Source organism: Danio rerio, chromosome 10 (genome assembly GCF_052040795.2).
Source record: "Danio rerio strain M-AB ecotype USA chromosome 10, GRCz13ab, whole genome shotgun sequence".
NCBI classification, from domain to species: domain Eukaryota; kingdom Metazoa; phylum Chordata; class Actinopteri; order Cypriniformes; family Danionidae; genus Danio; species Danio rerio.
In genome coordinates this window covers 38,543,428-38,567,500 of record NC_141030.1, presented here as the reverse complement: position 1 = coordinate 38,567,500, position 24,073 = coordinate 38,543,428, and the positions used below count along the sequence as shown (strand labels likewise).

Here is a 24,073-nt window from a genome sequence, read left to right as displayed (position 1 = left end):
TATGGAAGTCAATAGTCACCGTTTTTTTTAACCTTTTCCAAAATATTTTATTTTATGTTCAACTCAAACAGGTGACAAGTGAATGATGACTAAATGCTGACAGAAGCTTCAGATTTGGGTGAACTGTCCCTTTAAGCTTGCTGCTTGATACGGGTCATAACTGAGGCTTTTTCATTCAAGGTAGATGAAGAAGGCGGCGGCGCTACAGGAACAGACACAAACCTGAGTGAAAAGATTCCTCTATCAGAAGCATCTCAAACGCCAGAGGAGAAAACTGCCCCTGTGTGGAGCGAAAAGATGTCACAGAGCATCCTAGCAGGTTTGAACATTAGATCATAGGGAAGTAACCAAAACCACATGTTGTACAGCTGAAGCCTGAATTATTATCCCTAAATATATTTTTTTCCCAATTTCTGTTTAACGGAAAGACTTTTTTTTTTTAAACACATTTCCAAAGATAAAAGTTTTAATAACTAGTTCATATGCAGTATGAATGCCAGCAAAATCTATGCATACTTGTTGTGCATGAATGCTCACTTATCATATGCTTTATAGCCTGTATGTTGTGGATGGAAATACTGTAGTTTTTCTGAAATGCAGTAATAATGCTCATTTGGATGTAAACACATCCTGTGTGAATGCTGGCATATGAATCCTAATGCACACCAAACTATGGTCTAAAACAGGGGAGTCCAAACTCTGTCCTGGAGGGTAGGTGTCCTGCAAATTATAGCTCCAACTTGCCTCAACAAACCTGCAAGGATGTTTCTAGAAAAGCCTGATTATTTAGCCCAGGTGTTTCTGATTGGGCTAACTAGTCAGGCTCTTACTAGGCTTTCTAGAAACATTCCTGCCGGTGTGTTGAGGCAAGTTGGAACTAAACTTTGCAGGACACGGGGCCTCTAGAACCGAGTTTTGACTCTACTGGTCTAAAATATATATACTTTTTGGAAATAATTCTGTAGATCACTATAGTGTTTACCTTTAAAATATCTTTGCATGAGTTCAACATAAGACACTCATAAGGGTTTGGAATCATTTACATGTGAGCAAATAGTTTCATTTTTGGATGAACTGTACCTTGAACACCTTTTTGGGACATTTCAAAATCATCCACTAGAGGTCACTCTAATACACTAGGAATGTAGATACAACTTGTTTTGGCTAGTTTTATGGTTTGTTGACTGAAATATGTGCATATATTAACCGTATCAGAGATTCTCCTAAACAAGGAAACCTTTATAATGTATTTATTTAATGACTACATATGAACATTTTGTGTATTTTGTATTTTGTTTATAGTTGCCTCCCCTGGGTTCTATATTTTTACTGTAAAATGTTATATTCTGCTCTTAATTAATTTATTGATTTAAGAAAGAAACAGACTTTCCCGAAAAAAATAAAAATAAATAAATAACTGATTTTACCAAGTGAATCGTGCTCCTGGGTTGTTGCTAGAAGAGTTACAGCTCCGGTCAGAAGTTAACAAGAAGTATTTATATTATTTATTAAACTACACTTAACATTTCTTTCTTTGGCTTAGTCCATGATTTTTCAGGGGTCTACCCCATCCCAGTCCTAAACCTACCCCTCACACTAACATAAAAAAATAGAAATTATTTTTGTACAGTGTCATTAAAAGTATGCCAAAAATGGTCACGATTAGACAACATAAAAATATAAAACACAGAAAATTTCCTAAAAATGCATTAAACATCGATTTTGCACAAGTCTACAGTTTTCTTGTGTTGCATTTATATTTGTTTCTTCAACTTTTTGCAGCTGTATCCCTTCTATACTTTACGGTGTCTAAGGATTTTTGTTGATCCTGCAACAACATTCCAGTCATCCAATCAGATTTGAGCAACAGTTTTACAATTTAGTGTCAAGTTTAGGCTTACAATCAGGGCTAGGTGCTTCTATTTTATCGTTATTCCTTATTTTTTGTTATTATCGTCATTGTATATAGTTGAAGTCAGAATTATGAGCCCCCCTGTTTATTTTCTCCCCAAATTCTGTATAACAGAAAGAAGATTTTAACACATTTCTAATCATAATAGTTTTACTAACTCATTTCTTATAACTGATTTATTTGATTGTTGTCATGATGACAGTACATAATATTTGCTAGATAATTTTTCAAGATTTAGCATTCAGCTGAAGGTGCCCCCTTCGGACCCTGTGTCCATTACAATGGACATCACATGTCAGCCCATGTTTTTTGTGGTTCCTGGACATCTAATTTAAAGCCTGCAGTCCATGATAGTGGACAATTATCATCCAATTAAATGGCAGTAAGGCTCGGGGTGTTGTAATAATAAAAAAAAAATCCACTACACTGAAAAGCAGCATGGCATCACTTCATTCCAGACACAGACGTAAGCCACACTTACAAGGTTTTTATTCCGATTTATTGATATGTTTGCCATTATTTCATAGATTGAATGTTAAAAAAGAGGGATTGCACTTATTAAAGTTTAAAATCTTATGTAACATTGCAAGCTTTAGATCAGGATTCTTTCAAATATGTCTGTCTACTGGGATGTACAATGGGTTCAAGATCTGTTACTGGAATTAAATCTCCAGTAATGCTAATCAAATGTTTAATTTGTTATATACTGTGTGTATATGTATGTATATATATATATATATATATATATATATATATATATATATATATATATATATATATATATATATATATATATATATATATATATATATATATAAAATAACTATATCGATGTACTAATTCATTGCTAAAACGATTTTATATGCAGAATATACAGATCTTGAAGTTCTTGAGCATACAGTGTAGCAGATGGAAATAGCTCAGATGTGGACCTTATATGGTGTGATGAGGAATGTAAACAAGATGGGATCTATACAACAAAACAAAACAGTAAAAATGCGAGTATGTTAATGTTTTTGGTTTTTCTAAATAAATTTCAGGATTATACCAGCATAGCCATTATACCAGTTAGTATAATGTTTGGGACGTACAACTGTTTTGACCTGATGTCCATTGAAATGGACAAAAAAAATACATAAAGGTTGTTGAATTTATTATAATTTGGTCTCCTTTATAGGAGCCTCAAGAAACTTGGAGCATAATTCGGGTCTGAAGGGGTTAAATTCTTAACTAGGTTTACTAGGTTAATTAGACAAGTTAGGGTAATTAGGCAAGTCATTGTATTTTATAATTATTTACAATTATAATTTTGACCTTAAAATGGTTTTTAAAAAAATTAAAAACTGCTTTTATTCTAGCCGAAATAAAAACAAATAAGACTTTCCAGAAGAAAAAATATTATAGGACATGCTGTGAAAAATTCCTTGCTCCAGTAAACATAGTTTGAGAAATATAAAAGAAAAGAAACAAATTCACAGGAGGACAAATATAATCAGGATGTTCTTGAAGCTATTGTTTAATTATTTCATTCTCTCCAAAGGCTCCTCTTGGCTGGGTCGGGGTCTTGTGCGAGGAGCCGAAGCGACTGGTAAAGCCATTCAGAGAGGGGGGACTAAGCTGCGAGACAACATCACCCCAGAGGAGACTCCAGCAGAGGTCAGTCCTAAAGTCACCAAAGGCCTCAACGCAGCCAAACAGGCCACTGGCGGAGCGGTCAAAGTCAGCCAGTTTCTGGGTAAATCAATATTTATCTGACGCTGAATTATTTATAGCCTATTGCGTTCTGATGTTTAATATATTTTGATTTACTCTCCAGTGGACGGTGTTGCTGCCGTAGCGGGTAAAGTTGGGAAGGAACTCGCTCCACATGTAAAAAAACACGGTAGCAAACTCATCCCAGAGTCCCTCAAGAAAGGCAAAGATGGCAGCTCCAAAATGGATGGAGCCAAACTCGTGGCTGGAAGCAGCATACAAGGTGACTGAATTCATAGATTAGCTGTTCTGTCTTGCTGAATGGTTGGTGGATTTAGTTGATCAAGTTTGTTAAAGAGACAGTTCACGTAAAAGATGAACATTGCTTCAATGTTTACTTCATAGCCACAAGTGGATTTAAAGCTTTGAGTTTCTTTCTTCTGTTGAGCACAAAAAAAGATATTTTAAAGAATGTTGGTTGCTGGTGAAAATACATACTGAAAGTCAATGGGAGGCAGCTACCAGCATTTTTCTAAATATGTTCTTTTGTGTTCAACAGAAGAGAGAACCTCAATGATCGAATGAGGGGAGAGTAAATGATGGTAGAATTCTAAAATTTTGTGTGAACTGTCCCTTTAATATTTCAGAATTCATCTTTAAAGGTACAGTTCACCCAAAAATTTAAATTGTCTGTTCATTTATTCATGTTCTGGTGATTATTTCAGTCATCAGCAGAGCATCTCTAAAAACAGACACGTTTTGAACATTTTCTTTGGTCAAATTGTTTCCTGACAAAAAAATAATTATATATTTTACTAAGCTACATTTGTTTCAAATGTTTGAGTTTCTTCTGTTGAACACAAAAGAAGATATTTGGAAGTTGATTGCTGGCGAAAAGTAATACTGAGAGTAAATGGGTGGAAGCTACCAGCATTTTTCTAAACATCATATTTTGTGTTCAACAGAAGAAAGAAAATCAATGAGCTAATGAGGGGAGTAAATTATGGCAGAATTTAAGAATTCTGTGTGAACTGTCCCTTTAATATCTCAGAATTCATCTTTCAATTCATAGCAGGGGATCCCAAACTTGGTCCTGGAGGGCCGGTGTCCTGCAAAGTTTAAATCAAATCAAATCACTTTTATTTTCACTTGATTTGATTTGATATGATTTGACTTCCAATTTTCAACGTTGTTTAGCTCCAACTTCCTTCAACACACTTGCCTGGAATTTCTAGCATACCTAGAAAGAGCTTGATAAGCTTGTTCGGGTGTGTCTAATTGGGGTTGGAGTTAAACTCTGCAGGACAGCATGGAGTTTGGGCACCGATGATCTATACAGATATATATTATTTTATGATTAATACATTTTTATTTAAATAATAAATGTATTTATTTATTTTAAAGGCCAGTTTACAAAAGGGCACAACCATAGGGTTACAATGTCTGTTTAAAGGGATAAAGGAAAATGCTAAAATTATAGTCAATGGGAAAAGTTAAAGTAAATAATCATAATAATAATTTATATATATATATATATATATATATATATATATATATATATATATATATATATATATATATATATACATATATATATATATATATATGCACAACAAAATAGTACCTGTGTTTACTGATGATGTACTGAGATTTTCAGTTCGAACAATCTAAATATTAACTTAAAATAGCTTTTCTCAGCTGACAAACGCTGATCACCAATCAGAGTCCATTTTTTTTATAAAGAGCTCAAGAGTTCTAAGAAAGCATATCCATTATTGTTCTTTCATATGGATGATAACATTGTATAGTTCTCTTTACATCGATCATTCTTGAACAGGCTTTAATAAAACATTTTAGGTAATATTAAGATGCAAATTGTGCTGTAAACTGCAGGTTTATCGACTCTCTGGTCAAGTCTGGAAACAGCAGGGAAGACTATCGGGAAAAGTTTATCATCAGAGACGGTGACCACTGTGAGGCACAAGTACGTGATTCTTTTTAAGTCATAGCTCTGCAGGATTCTCTGATTCACAGTTTCTTGTCTACTTTCATATTTCATGCTTTGCTGTCTTTAAACATAAATACTCTGGGAAATGCTTTAATTGATTCTTTTCTGTCACTTTTTCAGATTTAGGGGTCTAGGGAGTATCTTGGACCCTCCTAGTGGTGTATAAATGGTGGCGGGTAAAAACAAGCGGTGTATTCTCTGATTAACCTCTCCAACAGTGCCTTATTTTCTTGAGTTATTGACCATTCAGAGGTTGCTGAGAGGGTGCTTGTTCTTGTTAATGATCCATCAGTATATTTTGCTAATTAAAATTGAGGTGAACGCAACCGTTTGTGTGATCATTGTGTTCTGCTTAAAAATTTCACAGTTATATTTTCTGTGGAATCAATAGTTTGAAAATGAAATTTTATATGTGGGAATTTTCCAAAAAAACAACGACAACACATGGTTCAATAGAGGTTCAAGTGGAGTGAACATAAAACAATTTAGCTGCCCCAAAAAACCTTAAGCGTTGATCAAACTACTTATTTGAAATGAGTTGAAACAAGCAGCAACAATGTTTTTTTTTTCTTTTCTTTTTTTTTAGTAAGGTACCTAAATATTAAGCACTATAATAGCTAAGGAGTACATATTCGTTCATTGATCTAAACACTAGATTAAATGTAAATAGAGCTTGCCATAGTCTGTGATGTGTTCTTCAGCTCAGATTATGTTATTGTCTGTGATCAGGTATGGAGACGAGGCAGGACAAGCGGCAGACACTGCAGTCCAGTCTACTGTCAATGTGGGGGTCACAGCATTTAATATGGACAATGTGTGCCTCAAGGGTGTGCTGAAGGCCACAGGCAAACAGACTACAAAGGAAATAGTCAAAGACACGCCAAAAGGAGAAAAAACTGAGGACAAAGACAAGTCACCAAAGAAAAGATGAGGGAAAAAATGACTTGCATGAATTATCATGTATGTTCTTGTAGCACACATCAGTACTTTTGCATTGATGGTGAAATATCATGCTGTGATGTTTACATAATTATTTTATTATATTAATGAAATGTATATTTAGTTTTACATTTTCGTAATGTTATTCCGAGGATTATAGAAGGAAAACATAAGTATTATGTTGTGATGTTTACAGAAAATAAGCTTATATTAGTGAAACAAATGTTAAACTCTCAGTACAAAAACAATTATATCCATAATGATATTGGAAGGGTTATATTTATATACGGAAAACCTTTTACCTTGTTTGAATCATTGTATGTCATCAGGATTAATATAAATGATATATTACTTTTAATAGCCTCCTATGTGGCTCATGATTAAAGTTTACACGGAAAACTTACAGGTCAGCTGTAGCTTTAACAGTAACTAAATAATTGAATATTATATTTGTAAAAACAGCTGCCATAGTTGAAATAAAAATAAGTATATTCTTCATACATGCCTTTTCCTATAGGCTACATGATTTCTTATTATTCTGTCGTGTCGAACTATCAATGTTAGTGTTGTAGCAATGGTAAACTCAAGGTTATTGGACCAGTCGTGGTGCGTTATGTGTTGTCATGGATACCGCTCAACAGGCCTAAAACTCGACACCGACGAAAGTGAAACCCGTCCGTTTGTTCAGACTAAAATGGGAGAAAGCGATCTCGGAAATTATGAAAGTTCTCGACTGCATGCAGAAGTGAAGCACGAGAGAGAGGTCAAGTGAGTACAAGTTACATACAGGTGAACCGCAGACATTTGAGTTGCACAGTTATTCAGTTAAACAGACTTTAAGTAAACTTGTGAATCGTTTTTAAAGGGTGATGTTGCAGGACTCTGTGTCTGATCTGAGAAACACCTTGGCTGATTTGGAGAGACGACTTCACAGTGTAGAGGAAGAAGGTCTGTAGGCTTCTACATGAAGAATCAACATTGACGTTATATTCCAGAAGAATCGTTTTATACTCCAGAGATTTTCAGCATATGGCAAGCGGTTTTCACCTAAACTTCTGAACTAATTTAATCTCAATTAGTAACAGGATTTCTGCAGGTTTCTTCAAATCAAATTTCAGACTTTTTAAGACCATTATAAATGAAATTTTAGACTTGTACAGGGCTAAACCCTAAGTATTCTTTCTAATTTCTAACTCCTGTAAAGTTTTTGTATTAATGGAAGGTCATGTGAGGATGTGTTACTTTAGTTTTTTCTTTCCCTGATTAGGGAATTTAACTTGGAGAATTTGTTATAAAAATGTCCAAGAGCTGTTATGAATTGTATTTCTTTGCATTAAAAAAAACTTAAATATAAGAAAATAGGTTTTATGGTGGATTATATGTGATTGGGTGTCAACCAGATCGGGTAGCTTTACATCTAGTGACTTTTTAAGGCCTGTTTTCGAAATTTAAGACTTTTTAAGACCCCGCGGAAATACTGTAGTAAGAATTGAATTTAATAATAAATTCTAACTCAACAATTGCAATTAGTGAGCTCTACAAATAATTATTACTAGTTGTATATTTCAATCAATTTCTTTTTATTTTCCAGCTGGCACCTTGCATCAAAATAATGTCAAACATGCAAATTAATTTGATGTCAAAGCATTAATGTCCATTTGACATCCACACATCGATGCCCATTTGACCACCAAAATAACGGATCGGAAATTGTTAAACTTTTATGCACATGCTTTAAAAAAAAAAAAAAGCTTCATTTCCAAATTTACACTGGATTTTGATGTACATTGATGTCAAAATGACTAGTGTAATATATAAAAAACTAGCATAATTTTAGCATTAAAAAAACACATTAAAACTCAACCACAGGACTGTCTGTCTTGTAATTGTGTTTTATTAATGCCCATGTTAAGTCAATTTGATATTATTTTGATATCAGTTTAGACATCAAACATCAAATCTGTTTTTGATTTTATTTTTTTAACGTGTTTTTATGTTTGACATCAGCATGCCTGCTGGGTTTTAACTAAAGAGTTATATAACTTTTGCTGTTGTTAAGAATTACGTGAACGAGTATTATGAAGTGAAAATTCTAATAAGAATTCTGTAAAGAAGCTCTAATTCATCTCTTAGTAATAAATGTATTGGATCTTTTACTAGTAATAACTAAACAAGATAGCCTGTCTAACTGAATGAAAAAGCACTTTAATACAGTTATTTCTAAAAAAGAATCACATTAAAGAGCTGTTATTATAATTACTAACAGTAAGCATTTCAGTTGCAGAGCATTTTAAATTTAATTGTAACTAGTAATCATTTTAATAAGATATCTAATGATATCAGAGAGTTCTACTATTGTCTTGTTACAAGTAAGGCAGCATTCTTAACTGCATTATGGAGATTGCTTTATGAAGGAATTTTTTACAAATAAGTATGCAATTGCAGAGTCCTTAAATTCTTGTTAGTAATAATGCAAATATGATGAGGAAATCTAAAATGGCTCGCCATACTGTATATGATATATGGACAGTTTTTTTTATAGACTAAGGAAAAAAAAATCAAGTCTGAATTTGCATTATGCTCAGAGAACGAGTGGAGGACCCGATACGAGACTCAGCTGGAGCTGAATGAACAGCTGGAGAAACAAATCAGTGTAGTTCGAGAGAGACTCCAGACTCTCCGCAGTGATCCTTCAGGTAAATTATAAACAGTACCATGCAGAATATGACACAAACTTTCTTTCTATCTGTCTATACATCTTTATTTTTTGTTTTTGGAAATATATCTTATGGTGCAATATAGACCAAAGATTACTTTCTATTAGGTCATTTCTGGGGTCTAATTTATAAAATTATGCAAAGAAATCTTCCTAAAAGTGAAATTACACCAGAGAATAACTTTGCTGTGTCGCCTCACAGGAAGAAGGTTGCAGGTTTGAGTCTTGGCTGGGTCAGTTGGCATTTTAGTGTGGAGTTTGCATGTTCTACGCCATTGGCGTAGGTATCCTCCGGGTGCTCCAGTTTCCCCCCACAGTCCAAAGACATGTGCTATAGGTCAGTTGGATTAACTAAATTGGATGTAGTTTATAAGTGTGTGTGTAAATGCGAGAGTATATGGGTGTTCCCCATTACTGGATTGCAGCTGGAAGGGGATCCACTGCATAAAACAGTCAAGTTTGTTTTTTTATAGATCACAATTTGTGCGTGGGAATTGCCATACGTATATTCCCCCCACCTGTTTTTTCGCATAGCCTTTGTCATGTTTATACATTTTTTAACTGTTTTTTTCTCTCTTTATTGGAAAAACAAAATTCGAATAAAACAAAAATGACATTAAACTTAAATGTATGTATAAAAATGTTTAAAGTTAAACACAATAGTGTCTTACGTCACGTTTATTAATGAAACCCCTCATTTTCCATAGACACTCAATCTGTAATAATCCAAATGAACACTTGGGGGCACGTGTAAAATGAAACAGGACATTTCAGATAAAAAGTTTTACAGTGTCTATGTGTGTGTTTGTATGCGTGCGTGTTGTGGTTTACATCATGAGCTGGGTCACCATAGTTCATCTCCATAGTTTCACATACACTTTTTCACATACAGGTTTGATGGCTGCACATCCATGATGCAAATCTCCCTTTCCATCACATACCAAAAGTGCACTTTTTGAGATGTTGACTGTGGAGTCATTTGGAAACAGTGAACCCACTGACATGTTCAAGAAACTGAGATTATTGGAGCTTTGCGTCATGGTGTGCTATCCTGCTAGAAATAGCCATCATGAGATTTTTAATACTGTATGTGTTTAAAACATGTGATAAACAATACACCGGTAGACTTTGCCATTGAAAAAATGCTCGGTTGGTGCTGAAGGGCTCAAGAAAATCCAACAAATCAAATACTGAACTGCTGAAACAGGGAGATGTGTATATTGGTGTGCTTTTCTTTAATTTGAGTTTTTGCCTTGTTTTTAATCCAAATATCTACAAATTATTAAATCAAGAAGCGTTTTCTATACAAGTTAAAATATTTTCACTTTTAAAAGTTTTTTCCTTAAAACAAACAAAATAAACTCCCTGTGGGGTCATTAAAAAAATCTTGTTTTCAGTGTCAAATAAGAATATTTCACTTACCCTATTAACAGATTATTTGTCTAATTTAAAGGAAAAGCTCTTGACTTTTATTTTTGAAAACAAAACTTTATATGTTTTACTTGTCTAGAAAATGCTTCTTGATTTAATAATGTTTAGATATTTGGACTAAAAACAAGACAAAAACACTTTTTTTGCAATGTACTGTATGTGTTGCTTAGGTTAGATTTTGAGCCGACCATCCAAATGTTACTGCAGGAATAAGACAATTTGATTGAATGATATAAACAAAATGATTTAAGAGTCATGATGGAAAATGAAATATGAGGCAGGCCTAAATAAGCAAGACAGACTCATTTTTTTAGTTTTATGTTGTGTTGTTGTATTGGGAACATACTGCACCTTCTTACATTTGTCTAATTTTTCAGATCGACTGGCTTCTATCCGCTCATATGAAGAAATGTCTGAGGTTAGTATTACAGCAATGTTACAACTTCCAGATCATATAAATACAGGTGTACTTGTAGATCAATCAGGCTTTTATTTATCACATAAATGTTTGTATAGTGTAATTGAACCCCTTCAATTTAAGAAGTGAATACTGTGATATTAGGTGGAATAACACAGACTTTTCATTCACACCAAATGGAAAAGCATTTGTTATTTTGTCCAATTGTCATTTTGTGATCATAAATAAATACATTTTGTGTTTGTCAGTTTAGTTTTTTTCATATATTTAAATATAATTATTCTGTTCATCAAGGCATTTTTTAAATGGTTAAATATTAATATTTATTCAAATTTTGAATTACTTTTTTTTTTTTTACAAATTTAAAATTCTTATTGTATGTTGTTTCAAATGAAATCATTATTGCTTTTATTACTATTAACATTATTATTATTATTATTAATAATAATTAATATTAGAGTGATGTCTGAAGGATCATGCGACTGAAGACTGGAGTAATGAAGCTGAAAATTCAATGAATAACTGCTGAAATGATAAACTACTTTTGAACAGTTATTTTATAGTGCAATAACATTTCACAAGTTTGCAATCTGTACTGTATTTTTGATGAAATAAATGCAGCCTTGGTAAGCAGAAGAAGCTTATTTTAAAACTTTTAAAAATCATACTGACCCCAAACTTTTGACTGGTAGTGGATCTCTTTCAATTCAGACAAATAACTATTAATAACAGAGTCAACAGAGCAGAGATCAAAATCCCATAATGCAATTCACAACCGTAAATAAATGAAAAACACTTGTGAATCACAAAATATGTTCACACACATGTAAACACACACCAAAGTGGTCTTATTAGCAGACACATCACTGAATAGAAATTATCGGGTGCTCAGACCATTAGCGCCATACCATAATCCACAGTACTGTCTTCAAGTAAATAACCCAAAAAGAGCAGTTGCTTGTAATGATGAAGAAATAAAACAACTAAAACCAACTAAAATGTAGAATAAGGAGAAGACGAACATAAAACAGTCATTTACACAATGCACAAAAATGTGTATGCAAGTCTTATTCTTATTATTAAATAAACAAATAATGTAAAATTAATAAATAAAATATGACTACTGCTATTATCAACAGTGGCAGTATAAAACAAACCAATAATAATACTAACAATATTAATACTAATAGCATATAATCTTTGAAATACAGTCTAAACAATTATACATAAAAATAAAATGGCAAACATTGAGACATCTGCGTGGTTAAAGTTAAATGTAATTAAATTATGAAAATGCATAATTAATTAACAGATATTTTTAGTGTACAAATATGTAAAAAGAGATTCGAATAAAAAGGAATGAACCCATAAAATCTCGCTCTCTCTCATGCTCTCTGTCTGTGCAATGTGGAAGTGACGTGTTTGTGCATCAGTTCAAGCAAACACGTTTCATTTTTCAGTGGCTGACTGTGCTTGGTGCAATTGTTTCTCATTAGAGCCTGGCAATGCTGAATATGCTCCTCAGCCAAAGACCAGATTAAAATCAATCTGCTGAGAAGGCTTGAAAAAAAGAAAAATTAATCAGTGAGATGTAATCTGTAAATGAGGGAAGGGGAGTGAGAAACACTTGAATGAGTCATGCCAAAAAATGGCATGACAATTAGAATATTTTTAAAGATTTACTTTTGATTTTATTATTTATAGAATAGTGTTTTAGACATGGGGATGGCACAGTTGGTAGTGCTGGAAGGCAAAAAGCAAGAAGGACGCTGGTTCGAGCCTCGGCTGGGTCAGCTGAGCTTTCTGTGTGGAGTTTGTATGTTCTCCCTGCGTTTGCGTGGGTTTCCTCTGGGTGCTCCAGTTTCTCCCACAGTTCAAAGACATGCGGTGCAGGTGAATTGGGTAGGCTAAATAGTCCTCAGTGTATGAGTGTGTATGTTTCCCAGAGATGGGTTGCAGCTGGAAGGGCGTCCGCTGCGTAAAACATATGCTGGATAAGTTGGCGGTTCATTCTGCTGTGGCGACCCCAGATTAATAAAACGACTAAGCTGAAAAGAAAATTAATGAATATTTAGACATGAAGTGGAATTGGGGAGAGAGAGGGATGATGGGATCAGGAAAGAACTGGGACTCTGAGCACCCGAAGCATGACGTCCTCGCTGACATAATTAGAATATTTAAAGGAACACTCCATGTTTTTTTGGAAATAGGCTCATTTTTATCTTTTTAATCCATTCAGCCAATCTTTGGGTCTGGCAGGAGCACTTTTAGCTTAGCATAAACCATTGAATCGGATTAGACCATTAGCATCTCACTCAAGAATTTCAATAAGAGGTTTAGATAACTTTTCCTATTTAAAGCTTGACTCTACAGTAGTTACATCATCAGGAAAGGTCTGTGAGTTGGAAGCACGATGTCATCACTGACATAATTAGAATATTTAAAGAAACACTCCACGTTTTTGGAAATAGGCTCATTTTACCACTTGAGTGAAACAGTTGTATAATTTTTGAATCCATTCAGCCCATCTTCTGGTCTGGCGGGAGCACTTTTAGCTTAGCATAAACCATTGAATCAGATTAGATCATTAGCATCTCACTCAAAAATGTTAATAAAAGTTTTAAATTTCTTAATAAAGCTTTGTACTGTAGTAACACCATTATATATGAAGACCGAAGGAAAATTAAAAGTTGCTATTTTCCAGGACTCTCATTTCGAAGTAATTATCAAGGAACTTTGCTGACATACTATGGCTTATGCAGGCACAACGATATTATGCAGCACCTGAAAACAGTCCTCAGCTCATTGCACTGCTGCAGCCACAGTATGGCAATAAGTTTTCCTATTTATTACACCAAAAGTAGAGTACAATACCTTGTCATATCAACCGAGAAAATAGCAACGTTTTCATTTCTGTCCATTTCATGTCTTAATACAGAAATTAACAATATAAAGGGTCAACCTGGAAAATGACATGAAATGTTATTTAAAAAAAATTTAGAGCAAGATGCTAATGGTCTAATCCTTTTTATTGATCTATTATTATTTTATTTATTTATTTATTTTTATAAGCTGTGTGTATGTTTTACTTTGTTGCTTAGCTTCTTTGTTCTGTATTGGTCCCCTTTGGAAAAAAAAAAAAAATATATATATATATATATATATATATATATATATATATATATATATATATATATATATATTAGTTGAAGTGAGAATTATTAGCTCCCCTTTGAATTTTCTTTTCTTTTTTTTTGTATTCCCAAATGGTGTTGAACAGAGCAAAGAAATGTTCACAGTATGTTTAATAATTTTTTTCTTCAGGAGAAAGTTAGCTAGAATATTAAATTACATTTAATTAAAAAAAAATGTAATTAATTAAAAAAAAATTTTAAGAGTTTTTAATTTTTTTCACCTTAAGCTGTATAGAAGTCTCTTGAAAAATATCTAGTCAAATATTATTTACCATCATTATGGAAAAGATAAAATAAATCAGTTATCAGAGATGAGTTATTAAAACTATTATGTTTAGAAATGTGTTCATAAAATGTTCTCTCGGTTAAACAGAAATTGAGGAAAAAATAAACGGGGCTAATAATTCTGCATTCAACTGTATGTATGTATATGTATATATATATTTTCTACAACTAATATTAAATAGTTTTTACACAACAATATTATGTATGTGTTGAATATTACTGTACTGTAGGAAATTCAAATAAAAAAAATCTGGGGGAATCAAGCTTTTACTATATATGGATTATTGCCTTATTTTAAGTGATTTAAGTTTTTTTAATGGAAGGTTTGAAACAGTTGCCACACATAGAAAATAGTTTATACACAAAGTCTTGTTTTTTTGCTCAGGATGCTCTCAGACAAAGGCTGAAATTACTGTCTTCTGAGAAGAGCGGCCTTCAAGCCCAACTGATGGATTTCCGAATGAGGATTGTGCAGGAAGGAAAGGTGAGGCACAATCTTCATCTTCTCAATTCAGAAAACTTCCCTTTACAGTCAAAATATACCTTATTGTTGTAAAAAAAAACTCCCATTAACTGTAACGTAATTGAGATGAACACGTAGGGAGTGAGTAATGATGAGTTACTAAATTCCCCTAGAGGTTTGATGGTAATTATCTCTCGATTATGCTGATACGAGATTACTAAATGAAAGGAAAAGGGACAATTACACTTTGTAGTTATTTGGTGATGAAAAAGTCAGACTGTGATTATTTGAGTTAATTGTCTTTATTATGTGTTTTTATTTGTAATAGGCTTACCAGAAAGTCTATGAAGAGAGGAGGGCGTATCTAGCAGAGATTGCAAAGGTGAACAAGGCATTTAAAAATTTTAAGTTTGTTCCTTTAATTACCTTTATTCACCTAACTGATGCTTTCATCTCCTTTACAGTGTGTTTAAAGGGCTCCTATTATGCTTTCTAGACTTTTCTACCTTCATGTTGCTGTTTGAGCATAAGAAAGATCTGCAGTCACGGGTCTAATATACTGATACACATTCAGTTTCTTCTTTACATTTCTAGTCTTCACATTTGCAGACATAATCAGTATTTTAGGATCTCAGTAATGTGTTATTGGGATTTTGACAACTTTTTTTTACTGATTATTAACGCAGAAAAGAACTTGTGTTGACGTTCACAGTAATCACTTGACGCTTTAATTCAAAGTGACCTACAAAATAGAAATAAAAAGTAAATAGGGTATAAAAAGTGTTTTGTTTTTTTATTTGGTTAAAAAAGAAATATAAAAAAATTGAGAAGGGTTAGTGTTAATAGATCAAAGTAAGTTTTAATATAACATGAAGACTAAATTTGAACAACCTAAAATGTTCAACATTACTTTCTTCATTGCTTAGTAACAGAAGTTTTTTTAGCATATTTCGTGAGTTCTATTTATTGTGATGCACAGTATACAAAAACACATACATTTATATAAGATATTTGAAACAATAACACTGATCAAAATTAAAGAACACTTTAATATATATAAATAAGCAAAATTATACGAGTGGCAATGCAATATGGCTGTATATCGGCACTGTCAGGAGGTTGTGCGTTGGCTTGAGGCCACAGGCCGAGTGCTTTAGTGTCCCACCAGTGACGATATACAGCCATATCGCACTGTTAACGAGTGTGATATTGCATTTTTATACAACAGTTCGATGGCATAATTGTGAATATAAAAAGAAAATCAAACAGGAACTACTTTCCTCCGCCATTCATTTACATCTAAAGCTGATGTCAGAACAGCAGGAACCATTGCTAATTCACAAACATCACTTTAGAGCTAGTAATGGAATGATTCTCTATGGTAATGTCGAAAGTGATAACAAAACAGGTGATTTTGCTCACATTTTAAGATTATAATGCTGAACAACATGAAATGCCATCAGTCTACAGAGATTTCCCCGTATTTCTGTTGCAAACAGGATTTCACAATAATTAACCCTAAAAAAGCCAAAGCCAAGTCAACACTAGCAGATTACTGTGGGATAAATACAGCACTACAACATACAAAAGAGAGAGATGGACTTCTTTTATAATGATTTATTCAGCTGTAGTTTGAAACTTACGCTGAGTTTTTCTCCCCTAAGGACTTATTATGTGGTCTATGTTGCCATCTTGTGGCAGATTGTCAACCGTCTTTGCTCAGAATGACAGGCTGCGGTGAATCTCTGAAATTAGACGTTTAAAATAGGCACTGTAGTCAGTGCATAGTTGCAATCTAAACAACTACATACTCAACTAAAAAAATCCTCAAAAGTACATTGCTGTCCAACAGCTGCAATGTTTGTCAAACTGTAGCGAGTTTATTGATCTGCTGTCACTTTATGTGGGTGGAGTAATTCACAGGAGTGAAAAGGCTGTATGAGTTCTAAAATTGCAGAATGTAGCATGGCTATCAGCTAATCAGATTTGAGTACCATATATTAAATTAAGAAATTAGTTTTATTATTGTTTATTTTTATTTTGAATTTAAAAATTAGTTTTATTAATTTATATTTATATATATATATATATATATATATATATATATATATATATATATATATATATATATATATATATATATATATATATATATATATATATATAATTTTTTTCTTCTTCTTTAAATAAGATATTTTATTATTATTTTATGTGCTCTGTGCATGTAATAGTATCAGGTTTTCTTGGCATGATCATTTTACATTTTCCAATTGTTTTTAAATTCTTTAAAAAAAAAAAGGTTAATGTTTTGAAAATAACTCTATTATTACTCTTTCTTTTTGACATTTGTCAATTTTGTCATTTTACTTTAGTTATTTTACTTCAGTTACATTTACGTTTAGTTATAGTATTTACATAACATTACCCAGATTGTGTTTTCAGAAGACCAGTAATTCTTTGAAACATGTTTTCTCTAGTATAGTAGTTCCTATGCAGTGTCACACATGTTCTCCATTTGATAGAAAAAGAAGCTTTTATTACAAATAATGAAAAAATTGATAGACCGAGTAACTCATGCTACTTTGAATGTCCATGCTAAAATTATTCTACAAGTTATTGCTGCAATATATTGTATAACTGAGAATGAAACCCATGACTGCAGTGTCGACATGTTTTGAATTATAAAAAAGACCTTATGTACAATGCGTATAACAATGATGTTTCTTTAGCTGTCTTCAACACTGAATCTCAGCAGAAAGCAGCAGATGGCCGAAGCCAGAAGGACAGCAGCGGCTCCTGACAAAACGTAAATATTAAAAATCATTGCACATCATCGAATGACACCAATTTGGTTCCAAGAAAATGTCACTTCTCATCATGTCTTTAAAAGAATCATGCAGCCATTTCATTATTACAACTAAAGCTATGATTTGATTGGAATGTACTGTAGCCTAATTTTTTCATTTTTCATCATACTTATTCATTTCACTGGTATACTTAGTGTCCTGGGTAATCCTTTTGATATCAATAGACTAAGAATGAGCAATAGCATTGTAGTTCAGTCAAAAATTTTAATTAGTCAGTCATCATCCAGTCAGTCTCATGTCTCTCTCATGTCCCTGTATGAATTTCTTTTTCTATATTAAGAATTCAGAAATTGTACAAGAGAACACCCATGATTTAAAGAACACCTTTAATGCCCCTTTTTACAAGGTCTAAAATAAGTCTCGATGTCCATAGAGTGTGTATGTGATGTTCAGTCTTAAAATAGCCAACAGATAATGTTTTAGAACTCTTTGTAACAGCCTCTTTTAGGCTTTGCTCATAATTTTGCCCATTTGGTGACTGTCACTTTAAATTCACACGAGATTGTGCTCTTTTCAAAAGAGAGCGGAGCTACAAATGCCTGTGTGTCAGCATAGTGGCAGATTCAAAAACAAGATCTAGTCCTATGCAACTGGGGGACAGATTGGCTGCGTCCAAAACCGCATACTTCCATACTATAAAGTACGCTAAAATCAGTATGCGAGCCGAGTAGTATGTCCGAATTCATAGAATTCGAAAAACAGTATGCGAGTTTTTCGTACCCGAATGACTTACTACTTCCGGCGAGATTCTAGAGTGTGCATCCCATGCATGCTGCGCTATCCCATGATGCCCCGCGAGCGAATTCATGAATGGGAGTAAAGCGACGCAATTGACGCAGGCAGGTCACGTGACCATGACAAAATGGCGGATGTAGTACGTCCGAATTCCATTCATATTTTTCACATTCATACTGTGTAGAACGTACTTTTCTAATGGCCGAGTAGTACGTTTAAATTCAAATGCAGAACCTTCTGAGTAGTAGGCGGTTTCGGACGCAGCCATTGTCACTAATGGGTGGGGCTTTCACTTTCTGACAATTAAAAAGAGAAAATGTCAATCAAAGTGTTTCTGTAATTATAAAAAATACCAATTTTAAAAACGTTACCATTTATTGCCACAAAACTGGTTAAATCCCATTTTTGCATAACAGGTCTCCTTTAATGTTTCGATATCAGACAAGTTTCTGTCATTTTGTAATTAGAAGTAAAACAGAGAAGAAAAAATTGGGAATACCTTAGTTGTGAAATATTGATATAAAACATAGATGTCGTCCAAACTAGTGATGGCTGCTTTAAAAGCACTGCTTCCTGAAGCTTGAACATCTTTTCAAACATGTTTTGAATCATTGGTTTTGGAGTGAGTATCAAAGTGGAAAGCTCTTGTGATTTTAGTAAACTGGGCTTCGTTACGTCAATAACATTTTGAAAATTCAGTGGTTCTCCTCTAGGGGTGATATTTGTAATACAATAATAGCCACATAAATTACACCTCAGATTCAGATCACCCCTCTGTGGCAAATCACTGAACAGGTTTAAAAGTTTTTACCTGATCTCAGATCAGTTTCGCAAGTTTGTAGACACTTTAATGAGACATTTGTAAAATGAAAAGGACTAAAAGTTAACATTAGTCACAGCTAGTCGGCAGCTAGCTCTCTGCAACTCTCACATGGTCGCCCACTGAAGCTAAGCAGGCCTGCGCCCGATTAGTACCTGGATGGGAGACCACATGGAAAGCTACTGTAGGTTGCTGCCGGAATTGGTGTTAGTGAGACCAGCAGGAGGCGTCCAACCTGCGGTCTGTGTGGGTCCTAATGTCCTATAGTAATGCCCTCAGTGAGCGCCATCTTTCGAATGAGGTGTTAAACTGAGGTCCTGACTCTCTCTGGTCATTAAAAATCCCAGGATGTCCTTCGAAAAAGAGTATGGGTTTCACCTGGTATCTTGGCCAAATTTGTCCTCTTGCCTCTTAACCATCCCCATATCATAATTGGCTACATCACGCTGTCTCCTCTCCACCAATTAGCTGGTATGTGGCGTGCAGTCTGGCGCTTCTGTCACGTCATCCAGGTGGATGCTGCACACTGGTGGTGGATGAGGAGATTCCCCCAATGTGTAAAGTGCTTTGAGTGTCCAGAAAAGAGCTATATAAATGTAAGCAATTATTATTATTAATATTAAATATGACACAAACTGGCATGTTTAGCAGAGCCCATGGAACAAAGAATATATAATGCTGCTGAGTTACCAAATGCACACCAGTTCGCATCGCTTTATTCACTTTAAATTACATGCACGATGTTCTTCATTCACTCAAATATTTTCTAGAGTTTAGATATGGATATAATAACTATGTTCTGTGTTTTGTACCTGTTGTTAAAGTCTCAAAAAACACTGGAAAGCCAAACACCAACATGTTTGGGTTCATGCCACCATCTAGAGGCCCACAAAAACCTCTCCTTGGACATGGAATTTTCTCCATCAAGTTGAATTTTTTTAAACTTGTGTGAAAGACGTGATTGAGACTAATTCTGTGTTCACAGCAAACACATTGTGCACTCCACACCATTCGTGTAAATTTGTCTATATTCACATAAATCTATTGTCTTTGCATGTAACTTACATAAATGCTTAATTCTGCATTTGGTGTGAATCCGGCATAAGCTTTGAAAATATATAGAACACTCTTATGGAGACACTTAATATTTAATCATATTAGATGATGAGCTAATTGACTTCATAGGTTATACTTTTAATTTAGAGTTCACAGTTAGTTTGAAAAAGAAATTCCAGTGCATGTTTTGTTGCATTTGCACACTTTTTACCCCTACTGTTGGTGTCCCACGTACAGGTGGCCCTATTTTGAAGAGTCAATGTGTTTATGCAACAAATATTTCAATATTTTTTTATTTAATTTAATCAATCTCCAGCAGCTGCCAAATGTGTGTTCTTGACAACTTCTTGGCTGACCTTTGATTTGACGAATGATGCATGATGTAACACATTCAGCTAGATAAATGAGGATAGCTAAACACCGGTAATTAATTAAAAGTGGAAAATGAAAATTTAAATGTCACATGATTTCAACGTAAGAGAAGAAAATCGAGGAGTTTCTTTCAAAGCCAAGTTGTTGTAGAACATGCACACATAACAGCTGTCGGAAGTCAGTGATTTGAGTTTCTTTATTATTATTTTACTCTTAAAAATGTGTATTTATTTGGTAAACGATTAGTTAACCTATTATTGTTTATTCCTGCTATTATTGTTCATGATTTGCTTACATTTGGACTATAACAATAGCATATTCTTTGTAAAACCTGTCTCTGATTATTTCTCTAAAAGAACATTGCACGTCCTGGTAACTTTAAATAAACATGTAAAAAATAAATAAATAAAGTGTTTACTACAAAAACACTTTGATCTGCTTTAAAAGATACGTGTAAACCCCCTGACAGAATATTTTGTAATTTTATGAAGGATTTATGCACTTTTTAAAAAAAAAAAGGCCACTAAATAACACCATTAGCATGTGTTTGTCTGAAAAATGAAAGTCATATACTGTATCAGAATGATTAAACTCCCTTTTTTAAATATTCCTCAAATGATGTTTAACAGAGCAAGGGAATTTTCACAGTATGTCTAATAACATTTTGTCTTCTGGAGAAAGTCTTATTTGTTTTATTTTGGCTAGAATAACAGCAGTTTTTTTATTTTTTAAAAACCATTTAATGGTCAAAATTAATTGAACCTTTAAGCTATTTTTTTTATTAGTCTACAGAACAAACCATCGTTATACAATAACTTGCCTAACCTGCCTAGTTAACCTAATTAACCTAGTTAAGCATTTAAATGTCACTTTAAGCTGTATTGAAGTGCCTTTAGTAAAATATTATGTACTGTCATCATGGTAAAGATAAAATAAATCAGTTATTAGAAATCAGTTATCAAAACTATTATGTTTAGAAATGTGTGAAAAAAATTAGCTCTCCGTTAAAGAGAAATTGGGAGGAAAAAAAAGAAATGGTGGGCTAATAATTCAGGGGGTCTAATAATTCTGACTTCTACTGTACATCAATGGTTCCCAAAGTGGGGGTCGGGCCCCCTTAGGGAGGATACTTCTGATTTCAAAAAATCAAATTCATTTTATGAAACTATTAGAATGAGCAAAAGTTGTTTGTAAAGTTTGTATATTTATAACCACTTCAGTGTATTTTAGCAGTCGTGAGTTACTGGCGTTGTTATTTTAGGGGGTGTGGGCTGAAAAGTTTGGAAAGCCCTGTTATACATAAAAATAGCTTGAGTAAATGATGGGGTGTTTTTCACATTTGGGTGAACGTGAACTACTCCTTTAAGACGTCAGATACATCTTATATTGTGATATGGACATGTTTGCACAAGCTCTGCAGTTCAGGGGCATCACATGGGCTTATTAAAATCACAGATAAAACAGTTTGATTATAATATTCAAAACTATAGAACTGCTTATGTGAGGCTATAGTGTGAAATAAACTCTGTTTGGCATTATATAAGCATTAATATCTCAGAATAGACAAGATCATGTAAACATCACATCATTTTGATTTTCCCGACTTTCCAGAATCATTCTTATAAAAAGCAGTCAGTCAGCAGTCAGATACAAAAAAAAAAACCTTCCCTGGCTTTCTTTGAAGTTTTCAATTAAATCCTGGCCGCAGCCATATCAATCTACAGTCCAAGACCATTACTCGCTGAGTCTAAGCAGGGCTGAGCCTGGTCAGTATATGAAAACCACATGGGAAAACTAGGTTGCTGTTGGAAGTGTTGTTAGTGAGGGTCTATGGTCTGTGTGAGTCCTAATGCCCCAGTATAGTGAAGGGGACACTACTGTCAGTGAGCGCCATCTTTTGGATGAGATGTTAAACCGAGGTGCTGACTCTCTGTGGTCATTAAAAATCCCATGACCAGGCCCGGACTGGCTAATCGGGAGGACCGGGAGAATTCCCAGTGGGCTGGTCCGTTTTTTGGCCGCGAGGGCTGGTGTCCCTAGCTTCAGAATCTGTTGCTCTCAGCAGCCACACTTTTAAAATTTATTTATTTATTTATTTACTTGACCACAGCCTTTTTATTCATTATTTTTACCGCAGCTCTGCTTTTTTTTATCTATTTTCTCGCAGCCTCATGAGCAAGATGCATGATATAACTCAGATGAGTCACTATTTAATGAACAGTTGTTGTGGCCCAGTGGTTAGCATGATAGATTATGATGCTGGCGACCAGGTTCGATCCTTGTCTGAGTAATTTATTTTTTTTATTTTTATTGTTAAGACATATAAAACTGTTAGGGTTGTTGAACATTTGAAGTTCTAAAGCAGCTGTTTTCTCAAAAAAAGACATGATAGTGTCATTAGAAACTGATTTGGAAATGACCTTATTTTAATATAGTCAGTCGTGAACTGAGGTGGGCCGGTCTGAGGCTTGAAACTCCAGGGCTGAAAAGGAGTCCCACTCCGGCCCTGCACCATGACACTTCTCGTAAACAGTGTAACTTCAGTGTCCTGGCCAAACTCCCATCAGCCCTTAACCATCATGGCCTCTCAATCATCCCCATCCACCCAATTGGCTCTATAACTTCTTTCCACTCCCCTTAAAGCTGGTGTGTGGTGTAGGCAATGGCACTGTTGTCTTGTGGTTGCCGGCGCGTCATTCAAGTGGATGCTGCACAGTGGTGGTGGAGTGGGGAGACCCCTCCTCATGATTGTGCATGATTACACACATTATATAATATGATGGAAACACACATTACTTAAAAATCTTTCCTTCTTATCCTTTTTTTTCAACAGAGCTGGGAAAAGTACGAAGCAACATTCAGGTGCGGCGAAGAAAGGGTCTGTCAACAAAACCCCAGCAAGAAGCAGACTCCCTCGATTAAAACATTAATACACGAGAACTGATTATTTCTGCAAAAATGTCATTTATTTGACACTTTTTGATAACAGACCAGAATTTAATGACATTCACTAAATAAAAATGTCAGTTTTGTGAAGGAACTGAGTTTATTAAATGTGTTGTCAGATATGAGTTATGTTATGAAGTATATTTCACTGCATGTCGGTATGAATGGTGATGGTTCAGACAATGCGCCTAATTGCGCTGTCATTTCGTAATACACCTA

At 34.0% G+C, this 24,073-nt stretch overlaps 2 protein-coding genes across 4 annotated transcripts in view; both read left to right on the top strand.

The window, feature by feature from the left end:
* Window positions 1-7,045, top strand: part of sparta (spartin a) — a 21,661-nt gene extending 14,616 nt beyond the window's left edge. The window contains exons 4-8 of one of the 2 annotated variants that reach the window (XM_087268701.1): window positions 181-319; window positions 3,453-3,647; window positions 3,729-3,887; window positions 5,498-5,588; window positions 5,733-7,045. In XM_087268701.1, the coding sequence (XP_087124827.1) occupies window positions 181-319; window positions 3,453-3,647; window positions 3,729-3,887; window positions 5,498-5,588; window positions 5,733-5,778 (630 nt within the window). In that variant the 3' untranslated portion in view covers window positions 5,779-7,045. 2 annotated transcript variants of the gene reach the window in all.
* A 126-nt stretch (window positions 7,046-7,171) lies between these two features.
* ccdc169 (coiled-coil domain containing 169) lies at window positions 7,172-23,979 on the top strand. Of its 2 annotated transcripts, none has more exon segments than NM_001386640.1 (8): window positions 7,172-7,319; window positions 7,417-7,499; window positions 9,137-9,247; window positions 11,076-11,116; window positions 14,981-15,079; window positions 15,387-15,440; window positions 17,788-17,864; window positions 23,742-23,962. In NM_001386640.1, coding segments are annotated over 8 exon segments (636 nt in total). In that variant the 5' UTR covers window positions 7,172-7,245; the 3' UTR covers window positions 23,839-23,962.
* The last annotated feature ends 94 nt before the right edge of the window (window positions 23,980-24,073 follow it).

Excerpts from the sequence above, each read along its gene's own strand:
- ccdc169 (XM_087269561.1), top strand. Across the intron at positions 15,441-17,787 it reads ATCTAGCAGAGATTGCAAAG|CTGTCTTCAACACTGAATCT; the intron begins GTGAACAAGGCA and ends ATGTTTCTTTAG. Across the intron at positions 17,865-23,741 it reads GCAGCGGCTCCTGACAAAAC|AGCTGGGAAAAGTACGAAGC; the intron begins GTAAATATTAAA and ends TTTTTTCAACAG.